This window comes from Poeciliopsis prolifica, unplaced genomic scaffold (genome assembly GCF_027474105.1).
Source record: "Poeciliopsis prolifica strain line A6 unplaced genomic scaffold, Auburn_PproV2 SCAFFOLD009, whole genome shotgun sequence".
Taxonomy (NCBI): domain Eukaryota; kingdom Metazoa; phylum Chordata; class Actinopteri; order Cyprinodontiformes; family Poeciliidae; genus Poeciliopsis; species Poeciliopsis prolifica.
Window position 1 is genome coordinate 5,726,421 of NW_026562384.1, and position 17,290 is coordinate 5,743,710.

General features: G+C 39.0%; 1 protein-coding gene across 3 annotated transcripts; it reads left to right on the top strand.

Annotated features, from left to right (window-relative positions):
* Positions 1-1,424: 1,424 nt before the first annotated feature.
* clint1a (clathrin interactor 1a) lies at positions 1,425-15,157 on the top strand. 3 transcript variants are annotated; one of them, XM_055034252.1, is made up of 12 exons: positions 1,425-1,681; positions 5,904-6,008; positions 6,944-7,040; positions 7,172-7,280; positions 7,503-7,667; positions 7,785-7,971; positions 8,919-9,135; positions 9,227-9,317; positions 10,557-10,622; positions 11,059-11,357; positions 12,731-12,923; positions 13,023-15,157. In XM_055034252.1, the coding sequence occupies exons 1-12, from the start codon at positions 1,641-1,643 to the stop codon at positions 13,310-13,312; spliced, it is 1,860 nt and encodes a 619-aa protein (XP_054890227.1). In that variant the 5' UTR covers positions 1,425-1,640; the 3' UTR covers positions 13,313-15,157. The 3 variants fall into 3 exon arrangements, with proteins under 3 accessions (XP_054890227.1, XP_054890226.1, XP_054890228.1); XM_055034251.1 differs by having other exon boundaries at positions 1,426-1,681; positions 11,056-11,357; XM_055034253.1 differs by lacking the exon at positions 10,557-10,622 and having other exon boundaries at positions 1,426-1,681; positions 11,056-11,357.
* The last annotated feature ends 2,133 nt before the right edge of the window (positions 15,158-17,290 follow it).

Below are 17,290 nucleotides of genomic sequence, written 5' to 3' on the forward strand. Positions count from 1 at the left end.
GTTTAAATTCTAATGACCATTTAACTCTGGAATTGGAAGACATTTTAAATATCCAAAAAAGAAAAAAAAAAGACAGAATCAGCAAATAAAATGAATTATAAAGTGTTTGTCAACAAAATTGTCCTTCAAAAAAATAAAATAAAATAAAAATAAAATAGCGATAGTTGAGACCAATGCACCAGAATAAAGACTTTTGTCATCCAGTTTTTGGTAGAAAGTGAAAAAAACGAGAAAAACAATAAATCAAGCGGATCGAAATTATTGAGCTCCTTTTTAATTTATTATGGAATTAATTGAGTTGTTGCTTATGGCAACAAATCTAGATGGAACAAAAAAATATCAATAAACTCAAAATGCATAAATTTTTCAAACAATTTGCAAGTCTCTTAATGTAACTACTTCACAAAAAAAATCAGCCCAATATTTTCCATTTACCATATTTGTTCAGTTGTTTTGTATATTTAAGTTCAATCATTTGTTTAAAGCAATTGAAAATAAATTCATTCTCTTTTAGTCAACAGATTATGCACATTTTTTTTTCCAATTATGCTTCTCTGGATTCCTTTTCTCTGTGTTTTTGAGGTCTCTGCCATCTGTGAACATCAAATTTCCTGCTGTGTTGAAGATTCTAAACTGGAATCTGGACTTTGACTAGACCATTCCAAAATGAAGCACTGTTTATCTATCAGTTTCTGAAAGCAATCTGTTGCATTAAATTCTTTCTTAGTGATATCAGAGTGAAGATGAGGGCTGAATACAAATTTATATCGTCCTTTTTTTTTTTTTTTAAAGGCTAAAAACAAAATGTTCAGCCTTAAAGTATAAAGTATTATTAAATATAATACTTTATGGTTTTCACTTTGTGAGGCACAGCAAAATGAATGAGATTCCCATGGAACCTCCATGCACCACAGAATTAAGAACATAAAAAAGCCAAAAACAACATACGAAGGTAACAAAGAGAAAACCGAAATAAAAAGAAGATACTTTACTTTCTACACAGCAGGTTTTAAAATGTACGCCAAGAAATGTAGGTCAGTAAGAACATTGAAGCTGAAGTTTGTGGTTGTTAAATGTTTGAAAACAGTGACGCTGCAGTTTTAACATTTATTATGCCAAGAAACAGACACACTACAATTTATCAAATGATCACCCCACACTTACAGCACAACAGCTCAAAGTCGAGACTTGCATACAAACTATCACATCAAACCCTAAAGAAAATCAAGCATGTACTCATAAATTTGCTCCTGTAATAAGTGCACAGGTCTTTGCTCTGTTTTTACTCTTTTCTCCTCCCAACTTGACGTTTTTTGTGTGAGGCTGTTCTGCCTGGTAAAACCTCAGGAAACCCGCAGCTACAGCCTCTTCAATGTCATCTATTTCCATATGTTGAAGTTATTGTCTGGCGCCCATTATAAACTACAACTCCAATGCTCCTCCTGACAGTTTCGATGACGTTTCAGGGGCATTTCGTTTCTCACGGTAACCTTTCCTGTCTGCCTGGCGCATTTGCGCCTCCTGTCTAGATAGAGGAGGTGAGGAATAGTTTACTTTTCAGAGTTCAAGGTTTGGTTTCGGTGCTCGTCCGGTGTGAAGGGTTTTTACCGAGGCATTGAGCCCGTTTTCACACAGTCAAGATGCTGAACATGTGGAAAGTGCGGGAGCTGGTCGACAAAGCGTGAGTATATGTGGATTATTTTCAGTTTATTTGGTGTCATTTGCGCCCGAAGTCTACCTGTTTGAAAGAGACACGTACCCAAAACTTTGACGTCACGTCGCTCTAACAAGTTAGCTAGCCTCAGCGCTACTTCCGATTTAAGTGACTTTTACGACTGCTTTTAGTGTCAATGTGGTCATTTGACTTTTTTGTTGAGCTCTTTGTTTGCTTCTAGTGGACTGTAGTATCGAGCTGCGAGTTACGGTCGTTCCTGTGCTTTCTTCGAAAGTGGAAGCTAACTTGCGTAGCTAACAAGCTAATTATGTAGCTCACTGGGTTAGCCAGCTAAGCTAGTTTGACAGCCCTTCGGCATTCAAATCAATAAGGACTTTTAAAGACTCAAACCGTGTCCTGTCTGCTACTTTTTAGCTTCTCTTGGTTTGAAATGTATTTAAATGGCTTTATTTTTGGCCACTTTGTGGTTTATTGTATTTGTAGCCGTGTTATCTGTAGCTAGTCTGTAAATTATAATGGTTTATCATTGAATCATTGCACAACCAACACGCTTGTTGACGCCTGTTCAGAGTTTAATCAAGTAATAAACAATTCAAAGCTCCCCGTCGCACAAACTGTATCTAAACGGATTATTGATCGAGTTGTGTACATATTGTTACCTATATTGTGTGTTCACTTTTACCTGCAGGTTTAAAACCAGTTCAATTCAGGTGTTTATGTAAAGTGACAACACATTTCATCTGAAGATGCATTGACCTAATTTATGTACAGATCTATACAATCAAATCAGTCCAATCATGTGAAAAGAAAGAGTACAATTAAGTTCCATATATTCAAATTCAATCCTGTTTATATAATGCATGGAAGTTTAGTTTATAGCCTGATCCTAATGTATAGTTCAGATATTTGTGTTGGGTTACTGACCTTGAAATTTTTTCTAATCCTGAACAAACATGTGGTGACGCTGGATGGTTACTTGTAAAAAAAACCAACTCTGGCATTTAAAAAGGTTGAATTCTCATGTAATTTAGGCCCCATATTTAAATCTGTGACCAGCAATGACAGCAATTAGCATATTTTCCTAATTTTATTGAGGTATTGTCATGAAATGTCCAACAAGGGACATTTCAAGAATGTCCTATTTGTCTCTGGTTCTGCATCTAGAATAAATTGGCTCGTAGAAGTTTTATTCAGCCAGAAAGTCACATTTGTTACCACAGAATATAACAGTTTAATGGCCCGAACATCTACAGAGAACAGCTGGTCTTGTATTTTATTGTTCCTCAGTTTCCCCAAAAGACAATGTTCTTATATTTTTTAAAAGTAAACATTTGTAACGAGTCTATGAAATGAAATTCTTACATCAAACTTTAAATGACTTCCAAATTTTGCAGTGGATCTTGTTTAGGCTGGAACTGCATGCATGTACACATGGAAATCAGGTGACCTGTGTTTTTTTTTCTTTTGAAGGGATTTTATTGATGATTGAAAACATAACCTAATGCAAGTAATAAAGATCTACTAGTCATAAGTAAATGAGACACTTCTGCTTTCAAACTGAAAATATTTTTTCCCCTTTTTCAGAAAAACAAATATTTATGAAAGATTTTTCTTGATATGTTTACTTTATTACCATACATATGCAAAGGTTGCATCATGACTGATCTAGGCACTGAACCCAAAATGGCTGCTGCAGACCAGTCCTAGCATATATAATTAAAGGATCTTCTTTTAACACTCGTTCGCCTTTAAAAGTGTCTCCAAATTTTGTTTTGGAATATTTGATTCATGCCAGAGCGTTTACAATTTGTGACCTTGCTGTGTTTGCAGCTCATTAGTGGACATCTAGTTGATTTCTTAAGAACAGGAATGTTTTTGAGTCAAATGTTTTTGGTTTGTTTTCCAACATAATTAATCCAGTACTTGCTACGTCACCTGGGCTAATTAAAGGCATCTAGAGAAAGCACCTTTGTGTTTTTATTTTGAGGAGTTAACAGAAGTGCCATGAAAGGCCAACAATTTGGTTCTTTTACTGTTCTGCCTGCCAGCACTAAAGTTGGGCAACATCTCGTTCTGGTTTGCGCCGTAATTTGTTTGGAGCTGCTGGCTGAACAAAGCATGGTGTTGATGTCCTGTGCTCTGAGCTGTATTAGGGTATTGCACAACATTTCCTCCCTTCAAAGGTTTAATTTTGGAAACCCAGACAATAGAATGCTATTGAGTCTACTGAAGACTTTTATTCTCGTGGATGCACTCGCCTTTCTGGAGTGTGACCTCGTGTAAAACATCTTGTTTGTTAGTGGATGTCAGGGGAAGAGAAACAGGGGTTGGAACTGACTAAGGTGTTTTCCTTCATGCTGATTTTTCCTCTCATTTAACAAAACGATTAAAGTCGTGTCACCAAACTCGAGTCGTTTACGTAAACCCAAGCAGCACCTTGTTTTTGTTGACAGATTAAAAACTCACTAAAGTCCTCTGCTGACAGCCAGGAAAGCGTTTTGCTCTGCGCTGCAGCAGCGGAAATCTGCATCTGATGTGTCACCCTGGAAGCATCAGAACTTCTGTTTGATCTCACAGATAGCAAGGAGAGCAGCCACCTCAGCAAAGGCAGAAAAATGTTGCATCATGCTATTGTGTGTTTCTGAATGTCAGCCGGGGACCAAATTTTATATATTTTCATATTTCTAAGTAATTCATGGTGTGTGCAGTTTGTAACTTGGATGGTAATGCAGCAGCTTCACAATGTCATTGCATGTGGAACATAATCTAACCCACAGATCTTTTGCTGACGGTAGAAAAATATATTGCAGTTTTAGCGAGAGCGCACAGCTATATTGACTTTATTCCAAAATAAACAGGTTTGTTTCTTATTGTGTGTATGTGTTGTTCTTTTTTATATATAAATAAGCTGGTATTAGCAGGTTTGGTGGTTCCTCTCAGTTCAAGTTGCTGTCTTGCACTCGGCCTCTTGTCTTCCAGCTGTGGTTTTAACACAGCCCGATCTCAGTAAGAGTAATTGGTGATCTTATGTTGTCAGTGTTTAACGACAGTCACTTCTTTTATTTTCATTTAAGAAAATGTAGTGACCTTTTACAAGACTAGCAGTGTGCACCAATAGATGCTTCATTACTTTGTGACTTGGATTACAGCTTGTCTGGGAATCTTTTCTGAATTAAAGTTTGGTCACTAAACTGTGAGATCTTTCAACATTTACTTAACATTAACCACTAAGACTGACTTTAAATACTTTGGGCAAAAGAGCGTGGTTGTAAAATAGTTTAGTAAATTTAATTAACGTGATCCGATCCTAACAAAGTCTAAATTTAAAACCATGCAGCACAAAGCTCTGTTAATTCTAGACAAAGTCTGTGTTTTTCTTGATAAGGCGCAAGTTTCAGATTGCTTGTTGGCTGTACCCATACTGAAGCTTTGACGGGCCTTGTTACTGGATGTCTTTATTATTATTATTATTATAATAAATGATAGTTTGTGGCTTACAGACAGCAGTGGATATAGAGGTCCGTGTTTTGCAAACGATGCTCAAATTAAGATGACATGCTTGTTTCTTTTTTTGTTAAAAAAATCTGCAAAGTCTCTTTGCCAGGTGCTGTCCTATATTGATCAGGTGTTAATGCACTGTATAGGCCCAGATGTTTCAGGCTTTTAAAGCATTCTGTCCCAGAAAGTCATTTTGCTTGATGTTCCTGCATGCTTTGTGAATGTTTGCAGCTTCAGAAATGATATTAATATATTCGATTTGTTTAGTACACATTTCATGGAAAGACAATTGTTTTTGCTATAATCCCATCTAAAATTTAAGCACTTCTATTGTTTTTGTTTTGCTGCACTGCAAAAATAGCTGTAGCCTTTATGTTTTCTGTTTGCACTTGTGTCCTGTCCACAGGTACATATTGAGTGATAGAATAAAGCTTATCCTTGGTCAGTCCAGCCATGTTTTACTCATGAACATGTTATGTTTACTTTCTATAGTACGTGGAGTTTGACTTTCCATTAGCTTGTCTTCCTCCTCCTTTCTGTTTTGTATAAGTTCTCCACGTTGCTGTTTTTGTTTTAAATAGGTACCAGAGCATGGGTGTGGTCATTACTGAAAAACCCGCTGTCTTTTATTGTCTGTGTTGTGGTTTCAGCTGTGGCCATATTCCAAGATAAGACTCCAAAATTCATGTGCCTTTTTTTCTTTGTTGTTTAATTGATTGAATATATACAGAACCAATGTGGTGATGAACTACTCAGAGGTGGAGTCTAAAGTCAGAGAAGCCACCAATGATGATCCCTGGGGACCATCAGGGCAGCTAATGACTGAAATTTCAAGGTAAGAAGAGCAGAAGACTTCATGATCTCCACACCCTTAAGAGCCTCTTAAAGGGACTTATTGTTTCCTTTTCTACTTCTTTTATTTTGAGGGTACCCCTCATTACATTTGTAATTCCAGAACCAGCACTGGTTTAGTTGTTTCTGAAATTACCCTGGAACTGTGTTCACAAGCGATTTACTCTCTCTATGCAATATGCATCTTGTAAATGAAGATTAGAATGATCTATTGTTTCCTGTGAATGGATATAATTGATCTTTAAGTACAGTTTCTGTGGTTTAAATGACATCAATAACTTACTCTCCCTCATTGGGTCATCTGAACAAATATACAGATTTGAAAAGAATCTGTATATATTGTATTGTTCAGTTTTTTTCTTGCCCAAAATGAGAAATGTGTTTTCTGATTTTGTTTCTTTTTAATGACATTGATCATTTCAAAAAATATATAGCAGGGAAACATAAGTTCCACAATTAAAGTCGTCGATTCACCTGGAAACTAAACGATTCTGCATTGATTTAGTCTGATTTGTATACTTGGGGTTAAAGTTGACTGAATTGTTTATTAATATTGTCTGGAAATTTTGATTTGTGTAGTTGTGCTTTTTAATTGTTTAGAGAGAAGATTTTGCAACACAGGAAAACTAGTATTACTTTCTTTGACTTGCTAATGTTCCAGGTAGACAAAATCGGAACGTTAGGAGTACATTACATTTAGCTAGTGCATAATTTAAATCCTGTCAGAATAAGACCAAAAAGCAAACATTCAGGTAGTTGAAGCCCTATTCAAAGCGAAACGTCTTTGCATTTCTTTATATTAAGTACAAATGCAAATAGATTTGCATTACCTGAAATAACGTCTTTCATTGCAATGTAGGCATTTGTTAGTTATAGACTGTTGACTTCCTCGTATCCTTTGTGTGGTTGTGTAAACAGAGCCACCTTCATGTATGAGCAGTTCCCAGAGGTAATGAACATGCTGTGGGCCCGCATGTTGAGGGACAACAAGAAGAACTGGAGGAGAGTCTATAAGGTTTGGAGCCTCACACAAACACAGAGCTTTCAATGAAACACAGAGCTGGTTTCATTTCAAGAATTATTTGGACAAAACAGTTGCTTTTGTCACATTTTGATTAATCAGTTATTTATGTTTTTTTTTTATAGTCCCTGCTATTGTTGGCACATTTAATCAGAAATGGGTCAGAAAGAGTTGTAACCAGTGCCAGAGAACATCAGTACGACCTGAGATCGCTGGAAAGCTATCACTTTGTGGGTAAGATATACTTTCATTGTTTCTCTCTTGTTATACTTCTGCTTTTCTTATCATTACTTTGATTTGTGTCGTTTATCAAATGGGAAAAGAGGATTTTGGAGTTTGAAATGTATTAAAGCAGTTTATTTGGATTCTGTTGTCCCTGTATCAAGACATGTTTAACTGTAAATTTCATGATTTTTTTTTCTTTTTTCCTTTTTCTTGTCTTCAATCTGTCACTAGACGAGAATGGGAAGGATCAAGGAGTAAATGTTCGTCAGAAGGTGAAGGAGCTCATAGAATTTGTTCAGGATGACGACAGACTGAGGGAAGAACGGAAAAAAGCAAAAAAGAACAAAGACAAGTACATCGGTGTTTCCTCTGACAGTATGGGATTTAGAGGTTACTGTAAGTAATACAGTTCTGTTTCTGGATGATTTTTATATATATATCTATTTGAAAAAAATAAAAAAAGTACCTGAAAATATTTTTCTTTTAGTTCACTTAATGCTCTTTTCTCACCAGCGGGGGACAGGTACGACTCTGGTGGTGAAAGCCGTGGAAAGTGGGACGATGACTGGGAGAAGAATAAAGGACCTTTCCCCTTCAGTGAAAAGTTGGGGGAAATAAGTGACAAAATCGGCAGCACCATTGACGATACGATAAGCAGGTTTAGGAAGAAGGACAGAGACGACTCCCCAGATCGATTCAGGTACTAGAAAGCTTGAAGTTCTTATTTTCAAAGAAAACAAAAAAAGGAAGAAAATTTCTTTGTGATTGCTGTTTAAAATCGATCTTAAACATTTTACCATCAAGTGACTGATTATGGAAATATTGTATGATCTTTGTACCTTTTCATATTCTTTGTTGGTCTATTCATCCAACTTTTATACATATTTCTGTTCTCTAACAAGAGTATAAATATTTGTTTTTCTGATTTTTAAGACATATGTAAAACGTCTCACCAGTGATCCAAAGTTTTTTGATAATCAGGGATGTGGGATAATCATGTCCCCAGGCTGGATTGGATTAGGAATTAGAGTTTGAAGAGATTCGCAAGACAAGCCTCCACACAGAAATACCCAAGATATTTTTTGTGGTAAACCAGACCTGGAGAGAAGTTTATGTCAGAACTGTTCTACCTGAATTTATAAGAAAAAAAAAAACACTGCACTATTGCTCAGTGGTTACATTCCTGTTTTCAGGTGAAGTGAAGTTGGCCCAAAACTCGATCAATAAAAGACGGAGGGCAGTATATGAATCTAAAGTAAGGATAATGCACTTTCAGGGGAAGAAAGGAAATGTTCTTCAAACTTTGGCTCAGAAGCATCTCCTGCCGCACTGATTGGTCTCCCTTTAGAAAATTGTTTTCAAGACCTCAGAGCAGCAGTACAGAAACTACAGGATGAAATCTCAACAACCCTATCCATTAATTATTTATATCATGAGTAAAATCAGATCAAACCGCAGTTGCTAGACTTGCTAAAGAAGGCATTATCGCTTTCTCACTTCAATAAATTAGAATACCAGTATTTGTGCGCAGTAATTGATCTGTCTGCAGATCAAGTCTGCAGTTTAATAAAGTTCAAACATTTATCCAAATTCTAAGAGCAGCATTGTTTTTCTTTTTTTCTTTTCAATTTCTTTCTCTTCCTGCAGTGACAACGAGGAGGACCGAGATCGTTCTTCGTACAACGGCCAGTCAAAAAGAGAGTTTAAAGACGAAGAGGAGACTGTTACAACCAAGAGCGTCCAAATCGTCCAAGCAACCGAGACGACAGCAACACGGAAGAGAGGAGTACCGTCCAGAAAAGTGGACCTGGGGGCCGCGGCCCACTACGTGGGAGACAAGAGCCCAGATACCACTGCCAAACAGGTAGCGACTGCACAGCTGACCTAAAAATGTTTTTGGTGCGGATCTGTGGTCACGTTTTCATCCTAAAAATGTAACTATTTTTTTCATCCAGACCCAGCCAGCTGCAGCGCCCCAACCTGCCAGTACAGGCCTGGCTGATCTCCTAATGGTGGACACCACCCCCAGCCAGCCTGCTGCCACAGGTATAAAACCACATCCAAGAGGCCTCCTTAGAAAGCCTCAACTTCCTGCATCTAAAATCAGGGTCTTAAAGTGCATTAAATTTTGTTGTGAAAGGGCAATAAATCTCATATGTACTTATGTATGTTTTATTTTATTTTTTTTCTTATGGGACATTTCTGTCAGACAAAAGTTTCAGTCAGATGCAAACATCAACGCTGCGTTCTGTGACTCAAAGCAGTTGAGGCTAACAGAAACTAGCCGCTGACATGGCCTTGCTAGCTAGCAGTTTTGCATTTATCGTGGGTTATGGACTCAGTACAACTCACTGTAAGTGAAACTCAACACACAGGATGTGACAAAAGTTCAACATTTTTTAGAATTTGCTTAAAACATGCACATGTTGCTCGCCCACATGTGCATGTCTGCGTGTACGAATGAATGTGTGTGTTAAGAGATTCATATGCAGTGTGAGAAGCACAGAGCTGCTGCCAAGAGACACAAACACCCTAGAAATTTCACAATTTTTACTATGCTTGACTGCAATGGACTGGAGATCTGTCCAGGGTGAACCCCACCTCTCACCCATTGACAGCTGGAGACAGGCAACAGCACCTCTCCCAACCCCAGTGGGATGAGGGTGTAAGAAAATGGATGGATGGATGGATTGATAGATACTACGGTTGATGGTAACACAGCTGGATCCCCCAACCATCCTTTTTATCCATAATTTTTTCAGTCTTAAATTTAATTCAGTTTGCTGAAACCTGCTGATACCGTGACATCATGCATATTGTGGAATGTCACGAGGGATGGTGAACTATTTTGTGAAACATTTTGTTATTCATGAGCTCCTTTCTCTCTGTTAAGTCAACAATGGCTTCCAAGCAGAGAAACCAGTCATGCTTGCACTTCCACTAGTAACCTCCAGTAAACCCTGGACTAACCTGATTAAGACGTCTCGCGGTAGCTGCAGAAACACAGGAGACCCTGCTGGAAGTGATGACGCCCAGCTGCTGATGCTAGGCTTCAGGTTTGGGGGAGGGAGATGATCTATAGGAACTAAGTACACCAGATGTTTTCTGGAGGAGTCCCTGGTGAATGAAGAGGTTGGGAGCACTGAACAGATGTTTGGGCTCCTCCACCTGTCCTCCTACCACCCCCTCTGATGCCTCAACACTGAAGGAATGCTAACTAAACAAGATTGACACCTGGAATTTATCTGTTTGAAACGTTTTTTATTTATTTTTTTTTCGCCGTAGATCTTTTTGGTGGATTTGCTGACTTCAGCTCACCTGCTGCCTCAGCTGGACAGGTCTCAGGATCTGGTATGTTTTAAGAGTTTTTTTGTTTTTTTTTTCTTTGGAGTATGCTGTCCTGTTGCAGCCTTGCTGCTAGAATATTCAGGAATATGTTGGGAGGCAGCCCTGGCCATATGGAGCCTGCTACCTGCTCTGCATAATAAGAACAGACACACATCAACTCCTGTTATGGATGACAAGGAGACGGGGACAGGAGAAGAAGTTGGTGGAGGTGGGGGGAGGAACTCTATGAAAGACAACAAGCTTGGCCAGCTTAATGAAAATTTAAAACGTAGCACCAGTGGTCACAGAAACTGTTCTGGATAAAGAGAAAGCATGGCTCAAATTTGACTTTCACCTCTTCTTGTGAAAACAGGTTCGGCTCCAATAATAAATGATCATCTAGATGGGGAAAAGTCAAACAGATTGTTTTTGTCTTGAGATTTCTGTTTTTCTACAGCAGGAGTCTCCAGCCCCAATGGAGACTTTGGCGAGTGGAATGCTTTTCCTGGAGGCCAGATTCCAGCATCTGCTCAGAGTCCTGAAAACAGTGGAGGTGACCTTTTTGGAGCCATGGCAACAGCTTCCCATTTAGCCCCGACCCCGGTTGCGGCGGCGGCGGCGGCCCCGGCTCACGCCTCGGCAGACCTGTTTGACTTGATGGGACCGACTCAGACCCTCACTTCCTCCCAGAGCCTCAACTTTAGCATGAGCAGCACACAGAGTCTGAGCACCAACATCATGCCTCAGCCGGTGTCACAGGTAGGTTTGCCTGAATTCAGCCCAACCTGGAAAACTCAGGAAATAGAGCAGGATTTTGCCGCACACTGGCGATATTCTACTTTTCTCTTGCCTACAAAAATATCAAACTTTTATGTTTGTCTAGTCATAAAAATAATAGACAATCATGGGTTGGAAAGTAAAAGAAGCGCCACCCATCACTGATGTAAACGAAAGCTAGCAAACGTCGAGTGACATGTCTGTCAGGCAGCTGTCTGCAGACCTGAGCAGGTAGCCCATCTAATTAAATAGCCAATATAGGCCGAAAGGCAAAAAGTTATAATACTGAGCACCTCAAAAATACTGCAAAATTTAACAGATGTTTATGCTATATGTTTACTTAATGCTACGCATAGCATTATTGTAATTTCAGTAATTTTCAGTAATGAATGACATTTGTTCATTTAGAATTTTTTTGTATTACTGCTTTTTTACTGATCTTACTTTAAGGATTTCTGTTTCTGAAACAATTAAATCATTATTTCCAAAATGTGTTGGTGTAAATGCAGTGAAATTGTGATCTTGTCATACCTGCAGCCACCTTAAGTTACTTTAAGCCAAAAGACATTACTGACCATTATAATAGTTCAAAATGCATGTGATTATCTGGTTTTCTGAAATACTTTAAATTATTTTTATCCAGTATGTTCTTGGCATTCAGATGAGTACTTTACAAAACATTTCAATAACATTCCCCAACTTCTTAAGAAACAAGTAAAATATTAACAAGTTGGTTATGTGCTGATTCTAAATTGGAAGATTGGCAAAGAAAATAAACTCATTGAAAGAAACTGATAAGACAGAATCAGTCCTGCACTAATGATGTTTACTTATTGATTCTGTAATTTGACGATACGTTCTTTGCTGAAGGCATCTTTAAGCTAGCCTAATTATTGGAGAATTATCTTGTGTTGACCTGCATGCTGGTTGGGCGTTAACATCACCAGATGTTCATTTCTCCATCTATCCACCCACTTCTCTTGCTATCGCTTATCAGAATGAGACAGGAGTTTGAAAGGCATTGCAAATTTAACAAAAGCTCTTACATGTCGACCATATTTTTGAGTTAAAAGGGTGACCTACTTAAAACTCTGTTCTGCTGCTCCGACACCCACGCCGCCCGTTTTCTCCAGTTACTTTAGGTGGTGCGTTTTCTGGAGTTCAGAAAATGCATGGGCAGATTGCGTGGGGGTTAAGTGGGTCACACTGAAAGTTTTAGACCTTTAAAGTATGAAAATGCAAATTCCCATCTTAGATTTTTCAGTGTTGGATCTTTCAACTTTTGATTGTGGATTAAGACAAGAATTGGTTTGTTTCAGCGTTTTGTGTGTTCTTGCATACATGTTTTTTACCAGCCCATCCCCAACATGGGCGGACCTATGCAGCCACAGCCTATGCAGCCAGGAATGGCCTCACAAGGCCCTGGAGCCAAAGCGTCCCTTCCTTCCACTTGGTCCGATCACTCGGTTAACATCAGCCTGGACTTTCTGGGGCCCGGCATGCAGCCTCCCAAGCCTAGCCAGCCCAGCCTCAACACCCTCCAGCAAGGTGAGCTGAATCACTTTGTTTCTTCTCAAGTCTCCTTGTCGTTCAAAAATATCTCAAATGTAGCTCTTGTACTTACTTCTGTCGTTTGGGTATCCACAGGCAATCAGCTGGCTCCAAACATGCTCACCCAGGGATTTTCCAGTATGAATCTTGGACCTACAGCAGTCAGACCTCCTGCTAATGCTATGATGCAGCCTGGAGCTGGCATGGCCATGGGGATGGGGATGGTTCCTAACCAGGGCATGATGGGGATGGGGGTGAACATGGGGATGCCACAGGGAGGTATGACCATGGGAATGCCCGGAGGAATGGGGATGGGAATGCACCCTGCAATGGTCCAACAGCCCAAACACGACGCCTTTGCTGACTTTGGCAACTTTGGAAAGTGATGGAACCAGAGAGCGGAGATTAGCGGTAATGGAGGCAAGTCTCTCGCCGTCCGTGGGTGAAGGATCATCATGAGCTCCAAACAAAGAGTACTTGAAAAAATGTCTATCATATTAACACCCTGTTTTTTTGTTCTTTTAACAATTCTGTAGTAATGTGGATCTAAATGAATGTGCGATGATTGAACCAATGATGTGTGTGGTCTGGCATAATGGTTAGACGTCAAGATGGTGTGCCTTGTTCGATTTATTATTCAGTGAGAAGACGGTGCCACTGAGAAAATGTCAGGGGGATTTGCTTTATAACCTCAATCACACAAAATCAGAGTAGCAAAAACAAACATATTATAGCTCCATTTATGAAATAACTATCTAATGATTCATTTGGATAACATGATCAGCCATTTTAACCTTAACCTGTCAAAGAATGTCAAATTACCTCTGTTTTTTTTCTTCTTCTTCGGTCTCTGTCTTCCTATGACGTGTAAATAGAAATCTGGAGCCCTTGCAATAAGTTATGAAGTTCACTGAGAGGCAGCGAAAATGTGACGAGTTGTATCATACAGACCAAATCTGATATGAATCGAGATCTATCGCAAAGCACATGAATGCATTCTCTTTGTACATATGTCTCCACACTCCAAATGTGGCTTGAAGTGTTACAGTTGGGGGCGGGGTAATTATTATTAATTGTTTGCAGTGAAAAGTTGTTGAGTAATTCAAAGAACTTCTCCTTTTGGTAACGTGTAATTTGTGGCCTTTCTTATTAGAAGATATCTATATATATTTTACTTATGAAGAATATTATAATCAGTTTGCGTCCAAGCGAGATAATCAATAAAAAACTGCCTCATGTAGGGTGATGAAGGGATATGGGATTTTTATTCGTTTTTTTTTCCTTCCCCTTAGTAGATACAATGAGCCTCTGTCACACGTAGAAGATAAAATGGTTTTACTCTTGTTTTGTCCCGTGCGCCTTTTTTTTTTTCTTTTAATTGTGTCAGAACTATTCAGGCCAGTGACAGCTTCAGTTCCAAACACACAAAACGTATTCTCTCAGCACCTCAGGTGTTAACGCAAGCTGTCAAGATGCATCTCTGTGAAATGTTGACCATTCGTTTGTTTTGGTGGTATTTAGTGCCTTTCGTCATCACCGTTCTTGCACGTTGTTACGACGGCCTCGGACGGGTTTTTTAACGTCGCAGCAGTCGCGGGTCCAAGTCGGTGTGTTTTGCAACTCGTCGGGTTCAGACGAAAGGAGGACGAGGAACTTTTTAAGCGAATTCAGCCGCACACCGCAGTTGCTTTGTGTTGACATGTGAACATGGTTGGTCCTAAGTGATTCCAAGTGCCTGCCGATCAGCTGCCTCTCGACCCTCGTCAATGAGTGATTGATAATCAAAATCGAACTGCGCGGGCTGGTCCTTTCCTTTTGTTTGTGTCTGAGCTAAATAATTCAACAACAGAAGAAGGCAGTGTCCTCTCAGGAGGATTCAACCTGCGCTTTCCGACTCTCCTGAAGGGCTCAAACAGCTGAGCACAGTAACACATAGTAGCCTTGCGTTGATGTCTGAAGCATTAAAATGACCAAAATCTGTTTTTTTTTTTCTAATGTATATCAGAAATTATTTTATGCATTTTGTTTTCTACTTTCAATCAATCTTGTTTTTGTTTTGTTTTTTTTGGTCCTCTTTTTTAAAAATGGGATTGTTACTGAAACACTAGTATATGCAAATGTACGAGAAACCCTCTGAGAAAACGAGATCTTGCATTTACTCCCATTCTGATTTGATTTGAATGTCAAGATTCCTTATGGACAACATTAAACAGTTGATTTAAATTTGTTAATGATGTGTGTTATTTGGTGTGCTGTGTCATTAGCCTCATTCAAAAGTGCTTCAAGCAGCAAAAGTGAAGCCAACGCATTTGGCTTCTAAATTGAGTTTAGTTAATGTGAGTTAAACTTTATTGTTGGAGCTAATAAATAGATGGGAGGGATTTACATGACTGCCAAACGCATTACATTGCAGGTGACCAAAAATTGGAAAAGGGATTTTTTATTTGGGGACAGCTGGAAAGGCAGAACTTGTGAGGCGTAAAGCTCAGATCAATATAAGGAGGAGAAAGTAAAATCAAGTTTTTTGTGCAATAATGCAGGGCTTCTGTAGGTTTCACCAACTCAAATTTAAGACTTTTTAAGAAAATTCATAGAAATTTACAAACTTTGTCCAACCAAACGGCACTTAGCCATTAGGTGTAAAAAAAAAACAACAAAAAACTAGGTAACTAACAACAATATGTTAGCAGTGAGTTGGCCTCAAGCGTCTCTCGTCCCAGAACGTTATGAAGATGTCATGTGACTTAAACTTTTCCCTGACAGAAAATTCCAGTGAGAAAAAAGACAAAACATACAAGATTAAGTTCAAAACTTTAACTTTACATTAATTTAAGACTTTTTGCAGATGAGTGGACACTACTGTGATGTATTGGATACTTTTGTAATCCTTGAAATCAGAATTAATATGGCGAACGTTGGAGCTTACCGAGCAGCCCACAGCTCCGTGCCATACTGACTGTAAAGACAACGTAGTTAAAGCTTCAGATATAAACTATTAGATCCTCAGCACACAGTGGGATTTGTGAACCTGTCTGTCTGTGTTTCAATGCAGAAAAATGAGATGAATGTTTTCTGTATATATTGCTAATGCAAGCCACAGAAACAAGTCTCAAACGTCGTTCTGTCTTGGAGAAGGGCGTGCACTGAGTGATGCGCGGCATTAAGAGTTGTGCCACATAAAGTTTGACAATTTGGGCCAAAAAGTTGAATTTTAGTTCAACCTGACCAGAGTAACATCTTCCATACAGTTGCTTTCTTGCCACTCTTCCATGAAGGACAGCTTTGTCGGATGCTGACTATCGGTTGTTCTCTCAACGGATTTTCACTCCTGAATTATGAGCCTGTCGGCTGCTTCTCTGACACATCCTGTCAGCCTCGCAGTTTCCCTTTTCAGATAACAGATATTGTTTTATAACCTGGAGCCCTTTTGAACTTCTCCACAACTTTCTCCCTGCTGTGTCCCTCGGTCTTCTTTCATTGGACAGTTGAGCACTGTTATGTAGAGCTGCAGAAGTATATCTGTGATAACATAAAGTGGAAAAAAGTTTGAGTGTAATTACCGTATGTGGAAGATTGATGCACTTAGAAGAGAAACAGCACTTAAAACTTCAATCTAAAAAAAATGTTTAAATACTCCAGTTTCTTGTAGCGAGAAGGACGACCTGATTTCTCTGGTGTAACGTAGAGGACACAGTGTGATCTAATTTTGGGTCATTTTACAATCAGCGCTGCGCCCTTCTTATATTGTGTCAAGATTTGTTTGAGCACACTTGTGTGACAAACACGGCTTGCATTAAACAATTGACCCCGTTTTCCCTCTCTGGAGAGGCTTGTTAAATGGGCTACACTAATAATATTCTGATACATTACGCCAAGTGTAACGGTATATATACAGTAGATGAACAAAAATCTAAACTAATGATAGAATGTGCCCCACTTGTGACTGAAAATAAAACGGAATAAGGGTCAATTAATCTCCGCAGACAAAATAAAGAGAAACCCAAATAGGAAAAGTCGCAGAACTGCAGACGCGGTCGCGACAAACATCCGCTCAGTGCCACTTATCATCCGAAATAAACCTCTGTCATTTAAAAGCAAGGGGTGGGGTGGAGGGGGGTAGGTGGGGAACTGCAACATCTTTACAACTTCCACGAGATGCAGTAAATTGTGCTTTTATGGGTAATGCGCCCATTAAAGAGTAAAAAGCAATCTGAGACGTCAAGACAAATGACAGCTTTTGAGTGCCATCTGCAATCTCGAGCTTCGCAAACTCAATTATTCATAATGCATTTATGAAGTCCGCTGAGACTGCGCTGTCATTCCTGTTCAAACTAACGGGAAAAGCAACATAAAGGGACAAGCTC

Excerpts from the sequence above, each read along its gene's own strand:
- clint1a (XM_055034251.1), top strand. The coding sequence starts at position 1,641 with ATGCTGAACATGTGGAAAGTGCGGGAGCTGGTCGACAAAGC. Across the intron at positions 9,318-10,556 it reads CAGCCAGCCTGCTGCCACAG|ATCTTTTTGGTGGATTTGCT; the intron begins GTATAAAACCAC and ends TTTTCGCCGTAG. Across the intron at positions 11,358-12,730 it reads TGCCTCAGCCGGTGTCACAG|CCCATCCCCAACATGGGCGG; the intron begins GTAGGTTTGCCT and ends GTTTTTTACCAG.